The sequence below is a fragment of the Talpa occidentalis genome, unplaced genomic scaffold (assembly GCF_014898055.3).
Source record: "Talpa occidentalis isolate TD23 unplaced genomic scaffold, MPIMG_talOcc4v2.1 talOcc4.3, whole genome shotgun sequence".
NCBI classification, from domain to species: Eukaryota; Metazoa; Chordata; class Mammalia; order Eulipotyphla; family Talpidae; genus Talpa; species Talpa occidentalis.
Genome location: NW_023603184.1, coordinates 133,072,435 through 133,090,637, shown reverse-complemented (window position 1 = coordinate 133,090,637; position 18,203 = coordinate 133,072,435). Strand labels below are relative to the sequence as shown.

The window sequence follows — 18,203 nt, the reverse complement described above, 5'->3', positions numbered from 1 at the left end:
AAGGGCTAAATCACAGCACTATAAGGCAAGCCACAGCCATTGTGGCACAAGTTTCTATTGCCAGCCAGTGAGCTAGCCCACGTGGCACAGCAGACCTCTCTTGTCTGGCCCACTGCTCCCCTCAGCAGTGTATTTCAGTGGATCCGCTTATTCTGTTCCCCACCTCTGTCTCTGGTGAATTCTCTCACCACCACCACCCCCCATCCCTCTGGCCTATACCCCAGTTCTTGTATGCATAAATACATAAATCTTTTTTTAAAAAATTCTACATTTTGTAGAACTGAACCTACCAGAGGGTGGAGGGTGGAGAACAAAGTGGGAGGGGGTACAATGGACTATGGTGGATGATTATGGATGATTTGATGGTGGGAGTGGTATGGCAATGAATATTTGCATAGGTGTGAAGCTGTACCCCTGAATCATATACAGTATTGTAAACCAACACTACCTCAATTAAAAATATTAAAAATAATATATTTTATGCTATCATCAATTTTTGAGTTTTCAATTTTAAAGGAATGTCATCAGTTTTATACAATTTTACTTGATGATATTATAATCAGCAAGTATTCCCTACCATATTCCTTAATGAAATTACTTCATAAGCCTCACAAAAAAAAAAAAATTAAGATGGTAACCACTCCCTGTGGGTTAAAAACTTCCATAAGTGGGCCTCCCTGGCGGCGCAAGGGTTAAGCACAGCACTATGAAGCAATCCGCAGCCTCTGCAGCACGATTTCGATCCCCGGCCAGCCAAGGAGATACCCACATGGCACAGCAGACCTCTCCTGTCTCGCCCACTGCTCCCCTTAGCAGTGTATTTCAGTCAGTCTGCCTGTTCTGTTCCCCACTCTGTCTCTGGTGAATCCTCTCACCTCCCCGCATCTCTGGCCTGTACCCCAGCTCCTGTATGCATAAATAAATAAATCTTTAAAAAATAAAAAAAAAAATTCTATAAGAAAAAAAAATTAAATACTTGAAAACAAATTATAGAATCTGTGCATTATACCATGTACATGATCACTGCAAATCCTCGGTTTAATAGGTCAGGCAGACTTCTAAGAAAAGGTGTCATTATTGCAAGTAATGCAAGAGTAACCAGGATGTTAAAATGACAATGGAAAGAAGAATAAATACAACTACTTACTTAAAAATGAAGGATAAATAAATAGGAGTGAAAAGACAGCAGGTGATAAGGCTGCATATAGTAAGGTGAAGTACTTAAAATTTAAATGAGTCACATTTTCAAATAAAAGGTATCACTGCTAAATGGCTGTATTCAAAATTCTCACCAAAATTTGAGTATCTGCAGCCTGCTCTTGGACCATCTGAAATGCTTTTACCAAATCTTCTTCACCTTCTGGAATGCTAAAATTGTCATCTGGTATCTAAATCGCAGGGAAAAAAAAAGAAGTTTGGGAAGAGTAAGCAAGAATATAAAAATACCTTTTTTCATTTGAGAAATAATTTTTCTTCACAAAACAAAGATGCAAAGAAATTCACTTTGTGTAAGACACAATGTCACACTGAAGATCTACGAAAAATGAAAAACCAAAAGCCAAGTAGCTTTCTGACTTCCTTGCAAACATCAATGTCACTTCTAATAAACTCAAGATTAGCTTATGGGCAACTGCTTTTATCTAAAATGACAAATGTCTAACAACTCTGCTGAAAAAATAAAGTTAGGTCATCTAAATGCCACCATTCTCTCCCCATCCAGATTTTATCCACCATTAATTTTTTTATAACTACCAGCAACTATAAATCTCTAGTTTATTTAAAAAAAAAACTAAAGAAAACAAAACTCCCGCCTGAATGTTAAACCTTTTGTAAAATGCAATCAAACCTAATCATACTAGTGAGAGTTAACACTTACTGCATGCTTCCTATGGTCATGCAGTTGTTTTTTTTTTTAATTTTATACAGTTTTACATCATTTTTCATTTTTGCACAATGTATGCATTTTCATCTTGGTTGTAGTTTTAAAGCTTTACATTGCCAACTCATTCAGTAGTTTCAAGTGGTACAGACAATCTCCATTTTACCCTCAATGATAATAAAAAGTCTATCTTAGTCCTTTCTCTTACTTGTCTGGCCACAAATTGCCAGGCCTCCTTCTACAGTTTCATTTGCAGCTTCTGTTATCTAAAAATGACACTATGCTCCTCCAAGTCTCAGGAGTAATGACAGGTTCCATCAGAACAATGAATTAAAGGAAAGGTTTGAACAGTAACCATGTTAGACATAAGTGCAATTAAACTGGAAGGAAACAGGATCTGAGCTCCAGCTCAGTAGTGGCAATCTGGGAAACCCTACCGAAAGCCAATTGGGTAACAGGGAATGCCTGCTAGACAGGGAGGTCAGTCTGTAGTATGGATCCACAGGGCAGGTAATAAGGAGCAGATGCTGTAGGGCAATTAACAGGAAAATCAAAAGAGCCAGATGATTAACAAACATAAACTCTTAAAAAGAACTTTTACTCCGCACTCATAACCAACTGATATTACCTGAATTCAATGAAAAAATCAGCCATCTCTCAAGGGGTAAAACACAAAAAACAAAATAAAATGAATATTTCACAAGTACAATTGTAATGAATTTACAAAATGCCTAAAATGAACAAATTACCTCTTCATATTCATAATCATCTTCAGATGCTTCAGTTATTGTGACCTCTGAATATCTTGTCAAGTTTTAATTTCAAACTATACAGAATAAAACAATTATTTTTAAAATCAATTTGATCTGAAAATACAGTATTAGATCCATCTCACCACCAAGTTGGTAAAAATATGCAATGTAATCTCTTTAAATTTTTTTTCTCCTTATACAGTTTACAAATACAATGTTTAAAACAAAATATTTTAATTCTTATTTAAAATTATTTTCTTTGCAGGCCAAACTCATGAAAAATACATATTTCTATCTTTTTCCAACTGATTCTAAAAAGAGAAAAACATGCATAATAAAATACAAATAAAAAAGAGAAAAAAATTATGAGTAAGAAAGCTATGACAAATCTAAAGCATCCAGGAGGGGGAGAGGAAAGAGGAAGGAAGAGGGATTGCAGAGAAAAAGGAAGGGATGAAACCCAATGGAGGAGTATATATGATTTGGCCATGGGAACATTATAGTGACCACACCCAAGGGCAGAAATCCTTTATTGTGGAAAAAAAGAAAAAAACAAGAATATAAAATGATGACAGTTCAATAAAAAAAAAAAAATCTATGACAGTAAATTTCAATTTTATGTAAAACCACACCAAATTTTCCAGAGCTCCTGAGTCAGTGTCACAATGCAGTGTGACTTCTATATTAACAGTACTATTAAGCACGGCAATATTTAAATGTAAGTGAAAAATACATTTCAATATGTTCAATAAAAGTTGCTAAAATCTGCACCTTTTTTTTTTCATAGATATCTCAATTTTAAAATTATCTTCTCAGGAAAGACAACTGAATTTTAAGCATATATAAACTACATTAAAATAACAATTCAGTAGTTCATAAATTACCAAAATTTAAGCATCAAAATATCAATGGAAATTATCAAATAAAAATTCTAAAAGCACTGCTAATCCTTTCAAAAATTACACGCTATTTTAATAACAAATGAAAACTTCAACATATCATTTCACAGTAGGAGAAATCATCACAAACAAGTAATACTATTTTCTTTTGCTAGTTGGTAGGTTTTTTCAAGTGTAGAGACTTGTATATGCCAAGTTTAAAAAGTATGAAATTAAATACTTTAATGCACCATAAATCTTACAAAAATCAAAGATGAGATTAGCCTAGCTGTCATTCTGCTGCTAGTTATAAGAAACTGTTATTATTCTGTCTGAGAATATAGTTTCTCTTTATTATAAGAACAGGTAATGCTTACATAGCACTTAATAGGAGATAGGTGACAGGCACTGTCCTAAGGGTTTTACATGTATTAATTCATTTCATCCTCACCCTATCTACAAGACTGAAACTATGATTATCTCCATTTTACAGTCAGGACTCAAAGGCACAAGGTTACACATTTAAGACCTACCCAATAGGACGAGACCCAGAATTTCAAGTTTCACTCTGCTATGCTACTTCCTCTTATTATTTCATATGGGTTTTCTGAACTATGTAAATATTTGGCAATCATCTTCCACATAATACTAAGCCTCTAAAAGATAGATAATAAATTATTGTTACTCAGACCCATGATAGTCAGTGACACTTCACTGTTTGCCCTATCACTTGAGGAGACGCTTAGGACTAGTTCAGTTCTGACCAGTTCTTAGGAGCCAGATAAAAGTCAAAAGGCCAGTATTTTATTGCTAAACATAAATGTCCCTGATAATATATTGAAAAATAATTCAGGTTCAAAAAATAACTATTGAAAAGTGAATTAGACAACCACAGAATCAAAACTGAAGTCCATCCCATAATCTTGAACTCATCCATATTGAGTATAAAGAGTGAAGTGCCTGCCCATATTAGTTACTACTATGGAATATTATCTAATAGCATTTGCTTCACTTTCCTTTAATCTTCTTGCCAGCAGCTCCTTAAAGACCATCAAGCTTCTACCAGTAAATGATCTGTTCAAGTATTTCAGCTTTCACTAATATCCTACTTAAAGTACTCACATCTGCTAAATGGTCATTCGCAAAGTCACTCCAATATTCTAATGCAGTTCTTATATTAAAATACCACCTCCAGGTACCAAAATCTATATTTTTTTAATTACTACATAACAACTTTCCTAAACCTTTGGGCTTGAAAAAACAAAAAGCATAGCATAGTGTCTGTGGTTAAGAAAAGGCTTACTTGGAAGACTATACTTTGGAATCTCTCATGACATCTCAGTCAAGATGGCAGCCAGGGTGGCTGTCATCTGTAGACTTAGCTAAGCAAACAGGATCCACTTCCTAAGATGCTCCCTAAAGGTCTCAATTCCTTCCCACATGGACTTTAACACAGGTTTCTTAAGCATCTTCATATAGTGGCTAACTTCCCCAAAAATAAGCTAGCCAAGAAAACAAAGTAGAAGTCACAATATATTTCAAGGTCAAGTCTCAAAAGTCACATATACTCATTTATTCAATATTCTATTGGTTACATAGGTCACCCTACTGAGTATGGAAAGGGTCCATACAAGAACATGAGTATCAGGAGGTGGGAATCACTTTGGTGGGCATCACACTGGAGGGTGGTTACTATAATACCTTACAGGGTTTCAAGAATATTAAAAGAGTTAACATCTGTGAATCAATTCAAATGATGTTTGGCTTAGAATGAGTGCTATACAAGTACTTGTTATTATTTCCTATTCTGAAAAGAGATGAGTACCTTTGGAGGGGGAAGTCTCTTATGAGGCTTTTGTGGCCCAGTTCCCCAACATGCTATAGATGAACAGATAAACAATATTCTAAATTTTGCTCCTTTTCTAGATTTTGGTTTTTCTAGATTTATGTATTTTTACTTAATGAGATAAAATTTCCTGAGGTTCAGCTACAGGAGATATTCAGGTCCTCATTTTTATAGAAAAGGATGCCCCCTTCTACAAGACAGCTAGTAGAAGTTGATTCTGCAAGCAGTCACTTGTCTTGAAGTGTCTAGTAAAATAATACCATCCTTCATTGCTACTCATACAATAAATTTAACAAAGAAGTAAATATTCTGAAATTTGTATATCATAGGATATTTCAAGTAAGTCGACTGAGAAGATTATTGTGAAGATGAAATATCAAAACCAGGTTGGTAAATATGGCAATATATATAGGAAAAGAGTGATTCTTCCTCAAAGCTTTGGAAACATCAAACAACACTGCATACTGCACTCAGAAAATATTATAGGCAACAGCTTTGAATAACTAGTAAATGCATTTATAAAGCTTAAAAAATACAGTCATATGGAGCATAACAATATTCTCACAACAATAATATGACATTGAATGGTGGAGATATAGTCATCTCTAAATTTAAAAAAAATTCAGGGGGATTAAAAGATTTGCCCCACATCACATAGCTATGAGTGGCAAAGACAGGTTTCTTTAATAGAAAGGTCACAGATTTTCTAATAACACCAAACTGTTTCAAAAGTGGCATACTAAGAACATGCAACTTTTACCAGTATCCTAAGTAATGAACTCTCATATATTTATTTTCCAAGTCTCAAGTGTTGTACTATCAAGAGCTCAATGAAATCACCTCAATAGCTCAATTCGAAGAACTGAGGAAGGAGTAGTATAAAAGGAACTCAGGACTACAAGGGCAAAAGTTATATGAATGGTGGGCAAAAGTTTAGGGAGACAAAAGGTGAGGAAGAAGATATAAAAATAGGAACCAACATGTTCCTTGACTGATATTTTTAGCTTCCACAATATGATTTGCTCAGAAAATCTTCCCAGGAGCAAGCCAGTTCAAATGTAATGTTGTAGTGTTACTGAAGAAATAAATGTACTTTGGCATGTATGTTTGAATGCATCTGTCTCCCTGGCTACTTAGCCTGCAACACATGGACAAAAGCACAAATGAATCCCAAAATGATTCAGTGGCCATTTATAAATGTGCATACAGTGCAAAATATTAAAATGAATGAATATGGAAATTAGAAGAAAAAAGGAAATACCAAACATAAGATCAAGGTAAAGATGTGGTTCATGCCACAAGGTATCAAGAACTTTATTAAAGATAAGTCACAGATTTCACTCTAAGTTTCCCAGCAGTCAGAATAAAGAGGGAAATGTAATCAGATACAAAAACCCAGTGTCCATCCAATGAAAATAGATGAGTTTCTCAGCAAATGTACAGCAATTTTTGGTTTCAAAGCCTGAGAGAAATTACACTCTTAGGTTCTCATAATAAGAACACTGTGGACTATACAGATATTGATCCCCTTAGATCGTGGAACAGTAAGAAAGACAGAGTGATGAGGATCTGATGGAATACCAGGTGTGAAAAAGGTAGGAAAGCAGTGCTTTTGAAGCAATATTGCCAGAGTGCAACTAGACAATTCATCAAGAATTGCCTGAAAGATAAAACACTTAGGTTCTACTTTCACTAGGCAACTTCATCATCTGTAATCTAATTTCCTAGGTGATCCTATTTTCAAGGAAATGTCAAGAGAACTAAGACAGTCACAGTTCTCATGCAAAGCTATTTTTTCAATGTAGAATAAACCACATCCTGGCTTACACTCAGTTTCTTAATGCGAAGCTGATTCTGAGCCCTTACAAAACTCCCTGTCCGTTATTTGTCTAGTATTCCTTCAAAGAGCATTGTTGAACTTCAGTTCCAAATTCTTTTTTTCCCCACTCTTGTCTATTTCCCTCAAATCAATTCTTGCCTTTCTGCCTGCCTGCCTGCTTAGTTGGCTCTTGACCATGGTACAATCTGCAGCTTCCTTTTCCTCCCTGGTTTGCAGCCACACAGTCCACTGCACCACCCACTTCTATGCCAGGTTATTTATACTCAAGTGGTAGTCTCAACTCGGACCAAGGGCCCAGTCCCTCCACATCTCCACTTGCTATGCAAGGAATTTAACAGGACTTGAAAATTTGCATATTATGAATCAGTTCCCTATACTTGTCATCATGGGTGAAATGACTGACAGTTTCTGAACCAACAGAATTGACCTCAGAGATCGAGTTGGGTGTAGGACAATATATACCCATACTGAAACTGCTAGGGAGCCTAAATCCATCACAGTACTATAAAAAACACAACTTCAACAAGTCTTCAGAGGATTTCAGCTGACCTACTGGAGCAGAACTCGAAGTGATGGTTAGTATGATGACATCACAAACAAGGTTCTACAAATGGACAACAGGAAGAAAGCAAAAAACACTATTCAGAACTGAGCTGCACACAGAGCTCCTCACACAGTGATCTCTTCCACTCCTGTGGAAGTGGCGATCACTGCAGCAGCAGCATCTTTATAAAGAAATGGAGTGAAACATATAGCTAATTATATTTCACATGATTTCCCAAAGCTACTATAGACAGAAATTGCTCTGTAATCTTTGCCATCACTGCAGACCAATGTTCACAGAGGCAATCTAAAATCCAGCCTGGATCCTCCGTGATGAATATTTACTTAGCAAATTGAAATAAAAGTACTGTAACCTGCAAACAACACAGTCATGTTCACTATCTTAAGAATGCAGTTTGCATAAAGCACATTGAATGAATAATATAAACCAAAGATGCCAAATAACTGGCAAGCTGGCTGCCACTTTCTTCACTGTTGATTGCTTCCTGCAGTCTTTCCCACTGAGTCTTCATGAGGTCTCACAATTCTTATTAACACCACATGCCAGGGAGCTAGAAGAATTCAAGAAAATTGCCAAGAGTGGAAATGTATTGGCCACCCTTGCCCTAAATAACTATGGCACATCTTCTGCCTCAGAAGATGGAAAGTAACTTTCTTTCAACGTAAAAAACATATAGTCCTCATGCTGGAAAGTGGTTTAAACTTCTAAGTCAGGAGATCCAAAGATATGGGCTTTACATATTATACCTTTTTCTGAAAATAAAACTGGTTAGAGGTTAAGGTATTTGTCTAGAACCTTGCTACTCTAATTATAGTCTTTACACCAACAGCATCAGCAACACCGGGGGCATGCCAGCAATGCAGAATCTCAGCAGTGACCTGCAATTAATGAATTAGAATCTTCATTTAAGATTCCTGGATGACTTGAGTGTACATTAAATCTATGTCCTAGACTAGAGGACACAGAACAAAATACATTTTCTTTTTCTCTCCAAATATCATATGGCTTTCATTATGTAAAATTCATCACTCAGGTTTAGTCACTTGCCTCTTTTCATAGATTCTACATTCCATTTGTCTATCCTTTTAATTTAAATATATGTAGGGTGCAACAAAGCAGTCACTGAAAAATTCAGTTTTCCAATGATTATAAGAAATAGACTACTTGAGTACCTAATGATTCTTCGAGGGATTTTAGAAATACCTTCTCATTTAATACTATAAACACTCCAAAAAATAACATGTTATAATAGAAAAAATATTGAAATGTTTATAAGAATGAAAATTACAAAAAGCAAAAATAACAAAAGTTCAATTTTAATTAAAGTTAAAAATCAGTGAACATGGCTACTGTACTGAATACATGATATTTAAGACAATCATGCCTCTTAGGGTATCAATTTAGTGTCATCACCATATTTTAGAGACGGGAATTGTGTATTTTCAGAAATAGCAGATTTTGGAACTACATGCTGAGCTGACTAGCCTCAAAGGGATAACTTAAACTGATTCAACCCTCACAATTATTGCTGAGGCAGAGGAGACATATCTAGTGGCCAGCAAACTTGTATCTAGTATCTAAGAAGCTCATAAGCATTAAACAATAATTGAAAGACAGAGGATCACAGAAACAAGACAAAGGGAGGCAGACAAAAAAATAGTATTTTGGGGACTCCACCTTGCCAGTGTCCATGATTTCTGTTACTCTTAAACAAAATCTTAACAAAGCATTAGCTTTCTTACTACAACCGATACCAGTCTGCATGCCCCAACTGGAATCAGCACTACCACATACGCACAGGCCCACATAAATAGGCAGTTCCTGATCACTACCAGAAATGAAAACTTCAGCCAAGCAGTGTTGATTTCTAACAGAAGCATCATTCACAAACCATAACTAGCCTTCTTTACAAATTCTGGGGACATCTACCTGGCCCTTTGCAGATCACATATTTAAAATCTACCCTTACATTTCACAATGCTGCAAGTATCTTTTGAAAGATGAGTTCTCCAGAGGATTCATGTACTTTCTGACTAGATTTCTTAAAGCTCTGGAGACAACTTAGTAAGTTAAGAGCTGTATCATACATATTTGTATTTCACCTCTCAGAAGTTTCAAACATAAAGGCAATGACACTGTGAAGTTAGTTAGAAAAGAAATAGGTGACACTATTACAGCTAGATTACAGTGGGGAGGGATATTGCAAGGTAAGAATTGTTTTTCCTGAACACATACTCTGAACTGTCAAAATGAATACTGTACACTTACTGATGAAGTTATATCCCCTGTGGTGGATTCTGACTGTATCTAGTTTGGGCCACATTAGTCTACTCATGTTCTTTACATTTGCATATTTAAGCACAAAGAAAGGGGTGATTTCCTGGATGATTAGAGGCAACCACTTTCAAAGTCTTGCTCTATATTGATAGCCTGGTGTTTAGTGTTTTATCAGCATATGTTCAGACATAAATAAGGGATGTCCAGAACCAAATGCAGTAGATTAGAAGTGATTAACTGTATGCGCAAAATAGAGAACAAATTTCTGACTCATTTGTGCATATTATAACTTATATTTATCCACTGCAATCGCTCAATTAAATTACCTGAGAGCTAATGACTTAAGACCCAAGAAAGTCTCACTTCAGCAACTATCATAATTGCCTTAAGAAACAATGTCAAATAACATTATACAGCCAACTCTTAATTATGCATGTTAAGAGTGCCCAGGGATATGGGATAATTGGCATCCAAAAGTAATCCTCAAACTTCATTTTAACTAAGAGTTAAAGCCTCTCCCATGACTATACCTCTTACTTGAACATAAAGTGTAGGAAAATTGAATGGTTAAATGTTTGTTATCCCCTGACTACCCTTTGGTTGAAGCCCAAAATAGTACTCAGTCAACCAAAGAGAAATGGAAGAAAAGCAAAGATTAGATTGTTTACAAACTGGATAATAAAATCATGAAAAGTTAGCATTGCTTTATTTATAAAGTGATTTAGAGAAGTTTTCACAAAACAGGTTTTTTGCAAACTGATTAAGTTGGCAGTTGTGGTAGTGCCAGTGACTTCCCTGAAAATTAAGTAAGCCTGATTTTAACTGCTGAAAGTTATGCTATATTGTAGTCCACCGTTTCTTTCAAAAAGCTGTCTGCAAAAAGTGACCTTATGTTTGTCTCATGTCAACAATTAAACTACGTTATAGAAATCATTTTTATTGCAGATAAAAATATAATGCCTGATTACCATTCACTAGCAAGGACAATGGATAACTTTATATTTGATGTAGATAAGCTTCTAAAGATTACTGTTTGACTTGTTTTTGAATTTAGAAGATGAATTATTACTGAAGAAGTTGTTAGTGCTATGAAAACACAATAACACCTCATTTAAGGCAATAAAACATGTTTCATTCAAATTGATTTCAAACTATTCAAACTTATATTCCTATAAAAGTCATGTTTGTATCAAATAAAATATATTTTCTTTGATCTTTTCAAGTAGGTTTTTCAAAGATCCATGCAGCACATATAGCACTGATCCTTAGACAGGGCAGGTTAATCAGTTTGCCAAAGTCCACAAAATGAAATAACTTCTGGATCTCTGAAGTCTTTAATCAATTAAAGCTATGGGGGGGGGGATTACAGTTTGAGAAGACAGAGACTGATTCTGGAGTTTTCTTGATATCTTTAAGAATAAAACCAAAAAAATCTCTCTCCCACCTGCTTGAAAAAAAGGAGTTGACATATATTTTTTCTCATGGCCTCCTCCCCATCTCGCCAGTACAATAACTCTAAATGGTCAGAGGAGAGAAGCTCTAAAGGCTTACAAGAAATACTGAACAGAATTATCAGTATGTGGCTATTCATTTTTTCTGGTACTTCCACTGATAATCACTCATCGCCAATTCAGTTTTTATCTAACAGATCAGAGTCTTACCAGTTCACCAGCTCACCATGACCCCGCTCAAAAAAAAAAGTGGGGGGGAATTATTAATTTGCCAATATTAAAACTACCCAAGAAACTGATGCCACCAATTTAAGCACTGGACACTTGGACCATCTACAGGGTCATGGATTGAATACCCTAAACTTTGACTCTATGAGGTCCGAAGCAGAAGTCTTTCTCGAATCTGCCCATTTAATTTGTTCTGAAGGCTTTGCGGTTATTTAGGGGGGAAAAAAAAACACTAAAAGATAGAAGGGTTGAGTCGGTCATTTGCGCAGCCTTAACACAAAACTTTCATCCAAAGTTTGAGTTGTGCAAAGTACGAGACTCCTGAAGCTTGTCCAACTCCTCCAACAGGAAAGGAGCAGCCCAACACCCTTCAGAGGGGAAATTTTCAGAGGGCAGCGACCCGAAGATGGTGATGGCGCAAACACCACCTCCAGGTGTGCCCCAGGAGCCTGGGCCCAGGGGCGGCCGCACCCTGCGAGGCGCCCTCAGTGGGATGAGCGCGCGCTCGACGCGCACCCGGGGCCGCAACCCCAACATGGGAAGGATACGCTCCAGGTAATAGGCGCCCTCGGCGGTCACCACTTCCTCGGTGTCCCCCGCAGTGGTCAAGCCCATGCCCAGCGCTTCCTCCAGGACCCGCAGGGGAGAGGTGGGCACTGCCTGCTGAGCAGCCATGACGACGCTCCCCGCCCCGGTGCCCGTCCCAGCGCTGCCCACCGTCCCTAAGGGCAACCCGAAGACGCCAGCCGTTCACCCCAAGTGGCTCTCGCGAGAGCCCTGCCCCCCACCCCTCTCAGCAGGCCGGTTCCGGCCCGTCCCTGCCCTCCAGGTTGGAGACCTGGCGTTGCTTCCCAGGTTACCAGGGCAACGTCGTTGCCTAGTTACCGTGCAAGCTCCGCAAGTGGCTCCCAGAGTGGACAGGGTGCAAGAAACAGCTGGCTTGGATTACTTACATTTTCTTACCGAGACAGCTTGGTTTTTCTTTTGTTTTGACCCTATCATTTCAACCCTATCATTTCTTTCTCACTTCATTTTCTTCACTAAATTGCCTTTCTCTTGGTTCTGACATACCCATCATCAGCCTCCGAATTTAAGTGTGTGGAGCTTTTCCCAGGGAAAACTGAAAAAGAGGAAGCTCCTCAGTGCCTAGAGGGAGAGATAATGTACTAGAATAATTGAGAAACTGACCCCAGGGAACTACTATCCTCAGATGCATCCCCATAAAGAACCAGAGTGGTCACCTTAGTCTGTTCTGTTCTTGTCACCCATTAAAATATCTGGATGTCTGTTTTGACTTTGGTTTAATGCACTAGGACTTGGAATAGTATTTGTAGTGCTGATTCTTGCCAAAGTAAACCCACTTTCTTAAGAACTATGAGGTACAAAGGGAGCTAAGTTAATGTGTAATAAATTACTTCCACACTTACAGTATGGGTGTAACAGAAGCATCCACAGAACCCTTTTTACACATTCTTTTTCATTGTAAATTTCTGTTGAAAACTGGATACCAACAGTAACTCATTATAAAGGCTCCATTTATTATCCAAAAATTGCAGTAACTTCCTAAAGAAGTGATTGAAAGCCTGGGTGTTGAACCATAGGCTGCATTTAGAGCCTGGCTCCACTACTTACTGGCTATGAAACCTTAGGCAAATTATTTAATGCTACTAGGCCTCAATTTCCTCATTTGTAAAATGAAGACAATAATATTGTCTACATGAAAGTGTTGTTGCAGGGAGTAAACAAAGTAAAGCTGTAAGAACTCACCAGGCACACAGCAGATTCTAAGAAACAACTTATCTATCAGATTTAATGGTTTGACTAGAATTTGTTTCTGAGAATAATCAAGGGTCAAATTTAGAGAGTTGGAGAATTTATTCCCGGTATTTATTATTTTAATAACCCAATCTTTATCCTTGGCTTCTTGCATCAAACAGAACCTGTGCCCTCTTTAAATGCAAGGAACAATTATAAGAGACTGAAAATACAAGAAATCCACTGCTTTAATAGAAAGCTCTTTTTTTGTTCAAGAGGGAGGCATTACCTAATCCTTCATGGTTGCTTGTTACAACCACAAGTCTGAGAAACAGCATGGATAGGAGTAGTCAAGACCTTACCTTACCTCCTCAGCCAGTTAAGCATGAAAGAGCAGTGGTGATGGTTCTTGCCAAAGAATTAGTGTTTACTTTGATTTTTTTTTTTTTTTGGTCTGTCACGACAGCTCTCCTTTTTCCTAGTTTTTGTATATAATGTGTCACTTTCTTACCGGTAGGTTTAAATCCTGGCCTTTCTGTCTGAACTTAATTAACTTCAACTATTTAAACCTTAGTTCCCTCTCCTCTACTAAAATATAAAATGCCATGAAATATTTTAAAAGCACTTAACATCACTCTGTTTAGTACAGAAAATACTTTTAATAAATAATCATCAATAAATTTTCTTAAAATGTTGACTACACATACCAATCCCCAATCGGTTATATTTGTATAGAACATATATATTCAAGCATTTTTTTACAACAAATATTTTTATAAATATGTAGTACTTAAGGAGGGGGGAGTGTTAATAAATTTATAAGAAAATGCATAGGGCCTCCCCTGGTGGCGCAGCAGTTGAGCACTGGGCTGAGGCCGCCCGCTGCCTCTGCAGTGCCAGTTCGTTCCCCGGCCACCAGCAAGCGTCCCACAAAAAAAAAGAAAAAAGAAAATGCATAACTTATAAGCAATATCGTCTGTTTCAGTAGAGGAGAAATGGGAAAGATTCTCATCAAAAGTGCTCAAAAAAATCTGGGGACTAGGACCTCCCTGGTGGCGCAGGCAGATGAACTCGGTTCCCTGAAGCTGTGCACAGCCTCTGCAGTGCAGATTGGATCCTGGTTGCTCAGGGAGCACCCCACATGGCGAAGCAGACCTCTCCTGTCTCTCCCGCTGCTCCCCTCAGCAGAATATTTCATCAGTCTGCCTGTTCTGTTCCCCGCTGTCTCTGGTGAATCCTCTCACCCTCCCGCACATCTGGTCTGTACCCAAGGTCTTGTATAAATAAATAAATCTTTAAAAAAATCTGGGGACTCAAAGAAATAATTACTGTAGTAAAAAAAAATTATAAGTCTAATTTTCTTAAGTTTGCAAATAATCTTTTAATTCAGAGTTACCAATTTGCTTATGTCTAGTTCATGGAGTTTAAATTTGGAAGTCACCCGATATTGTCTTGACTCAACTACAGTTTGAACACTTTTCACAGGGACCTAACTAAACACAGTGCCTTCAAAACTTAAAATTAGAAGCAACTTTAATATTTTCTTTTGTAAACTTTTAGATATCCATAAAATATGAATATTTTAAAACAATGAAAAACAAAATAATCTGAACTAATAGAACCAATTGTTGCCTTCAAATAAAAAATGTGATGCAACATTTTGTGGCGACTGATAATATCTCAATACTACTATACATTTGCTGGGGGTGAATTTTAAAATTATCCTTTTACACTGTTTGAAATTCTAGTTGTTAATTGTGATTTAATGAAAAATTAATTGTGAAAACAGTGCTAAGGAAAAACCAAAACCTTCAGATCACAGGAATTTTTTCAGTTGCAATACTGTCCCATAGGCCATCCATACTATAGTCCTTTCATTTTAAAGTATTTAAAAGTATTCCATTTAAAGTATTTTACAAGGGGAAAAAAGTGCCTTTAACATTTTAATGAATGGACAGTGACTGCCTAGTTTCCTCCTTGAACATGTTCCTGAAAGTGGTAAATAAAGAAAACCAATGGAGACAGTCATGATGAAGCAACAGCCATAAAGAAAAGCAGATTTTCTTTCTTTCCAGGCATATAGGCTTCATTTTGTAAAAGCAAAATTATTTTTAAAAGCAAAACCAGAAAGGATTCTGACAAAGGGTTTACTTTCTGAATTTTGAAGTTTCAAAGCATAATATTCAATATGGAAAGTATAATAAAGTAGTATACAATTTTCGGAAGTTATGAGCATTCATTTGCTACCCATAAATGCCCAGTCATTTACTGATGCATCTTTTTAGAAAAGTAACTATTATCATATTCTTTCAAAACTTCACAGTAAGTGGTAGCCAGTGTTAGAATTTCAGAATTCATAAAAGTAGTAGTAATTGACTGTGGTGGAAATTAGCACTTTCAACCATTCAGTTCTATTTTCCCTTTTTTCTCTCTCAACCATTCAAAATTCACTGACTTCTATGTTGATAGCCCATGTGCTCCAAAAAGGGCAATCTTCCACCTCCAGTGAGGATCACATGACCCAGACTTGACCTAGTAAGAATATTTTATTAACCTTGGCCACAGGGGTCAGCTCTGGATTTGACATATGTCCTTAAAGGAGCCAGTGAGACTTTGTGAAAATTTTTAAGAAATCGGAGAGACTCTTACTCATTCAGATTTTTTTTTTAAAGTATCCTTCCTCACAGGACCAAACTCAAAGAGCTTCCAAAAATGTACAAAATTAGAATAATTTGAGCAACAAAATAAACTAGCATTGGAGTAAAATTCAAAGTATAAAACAAATATCTGAGTGCATAACTAAGAATCGACACATACCTGATGTATGAATTGACACATATCTTATAAAGAATTCCAAATAATGTTTGAAGATATTCCACATTCCAAGTATGGAGCATAATTCTCCATTTCTTAAGTGTACACTGGAATTGGTGACTTCCTTCCAAAGAGTATACTGTGGAAAAAAGGAAAAAGAGTAACTTTATAGTGGAGAATCAGAATAAACCCATAGCTCCAGAGTAATCATGAGGAAAAATGTGAAGAAAATTACAATGGAGGGATATTGTACAAAATTCTTAGTGCATCATCAAAAACAAAGAAAGCATAAGAAATTCACAAAGATGCCCAAGGATGCACTATAACTAAATATAATGTGGGATCCTGGCCCCTCCAAAAAAGATGAGGCATAAACCTAAGACATTTTAATAAACTATGGAGTTTAGTAATGATATATCAATATTAGTTTGTTAGGCACAACAAATGTATAATATTAATGTGAAATATTAAAAATGGGGGAAACCAGATGTGGGCAAATGGGAAATTTTTATATCTTTGCAACTTCTGGGAAAATCTTAATCTATCTAAAATACAAACGCTATTTTCAAAAATTTCTCAACCTTTCATTGCTCCACTGCTTTAAACTCATCCAGACCTTTCTCTTATTTGAAACAATAAGTTCCCTTTGCTTTTGCAAATTTCAATTGAACTTTTTGTCTGCAATTCAACAGGAACTTGCTGATATATTGACTCTATAAAGAATATTATGTTCATATCATTTGAAGTTTTTGTTGCTTGAGGAGGGGTTCTCAAATGTGTCATATAACATATGTGCATTTAGACTTGAAAAAATTTTTCTCCCCACAAAGAAGGAGAAATATTTAGAAGTCCAGGGAACTCTCCCTGATCTTGTTCAAGAGCTAGACACTTCCTCACCTATAGACTGAGAATAGAAAGATAAAAGAAGTGGTAAAGTTTACGGAAACGATCACTGAAGTGATTGGGAGGATGGAATGGTGCAGAGTAGGAACACGTTGGAGGTAGGAGTTAGAGACAGAATAGGTGAAAAAGAAAGTCTGATTTGGGAATGCATCATGACAACTCTGAGGGCTGAACAACTAACACACATTTAAGACCTTTTCATGTCGATGGGCGTTACAATGAGATTCCACAGTTCAATACTCAATGGGATGCACAGCATTTTTCAAGACAGACCTTGTGAGATGGAGCCTCTTTCAGGCATTGATGATTAACCTGTCACAAAAGCAACAGAACAGATTTCTCTAAAGATTTTCATAAACCCTAATTGACTATTGTAGGGTAAGGAAAAACGTCAGGCTTTTCTGCCCTCCCGCCATCAGGATAGATGAGGGAACCCTGTGATCCTGAATGCATGCCTGATGGTGGGCACCTGAAGTGGGTACACCTGCGCTAAGACTGTGCTTTTAAGAGCAGCGTCACCAGGAGGCCAGTAGAAGCCATGAGCAGCTGAAAGAGAAGCCAAGAAGCTGAAGAGAAGCCAAGAGAGAAGCAAAGAAACAGAAGCAGAGAGCCCAGAGAGAGTGCAGATTTGCTGGGGGCTGGGAGGCCTGCCAGCCTCCCGGCCCCCCAGCACCCCTGCCTGCCATGTACCTGGTAATCCAATAAAAAGCCTGCAAAAACCCACTGAGGACTCTCAATCCTTTACCCGGTCTGCATGGGATCAGAAAACCTGCACAGTGTCCATTGCTGCCCCTTACAATTATATATGAGCAACACTAGAAATATAAGGAGGGAAGGGAAGGGGAGGGAGGAGGGAGAATTCATTTATTTATGTGCCTATTTTTATTTATGTATATGCCTATACATTGATATATATATTTATTTGCATGGTGTATATTCTGTAAGATGGTGGAAGAGTTGGGTCAAAAGACACATTCATTTTTAATTTCAATAACTGTTGCCAGATTACTCCCCC

The 18,203-nt window shown here is 37.0% G+C and overlaps 1 protein-coding gene across 4 annotated transcripts in view; it reads right to left on the bottom strand.

Moving 5' to 3' along the window:
* The window catches only part of SPAG16 (sperm associated antigen 16), a 696,030-nt gene extending 683,574 nt beyond the window's left edge, over positions 1–12,456 (bottom strand). For all 4 annotated transcript variants that reach the window (XR_008553648.1, XM_054700063.1, XM_037523988.2 and 1 more), the window contains exons 1-3: positions 12,265–12,456; positions 2,629–2,675; positions 1,293–1,388 (exon numbers count right to left, since the gene is read on the bottom strand). Coding sequence is in view for 3 of the 4 variants with exons in the window: in XM_054700063.1 (XP_054556038.1) it covers positions 1,293–1,388; positions 2,629–2,675; positions 12,265–12,391 (270 nt within the window). In the remaining variant the exon portion in view is untranslated. The remainder of the gene's footprint in view (positions 1–1,292; positions 1,389–2,628; positions 2,676–12,264) is intronic.
* Between the last annotated feature and the right edge of the window lie 5,747 nt (positions 12,457–18,203).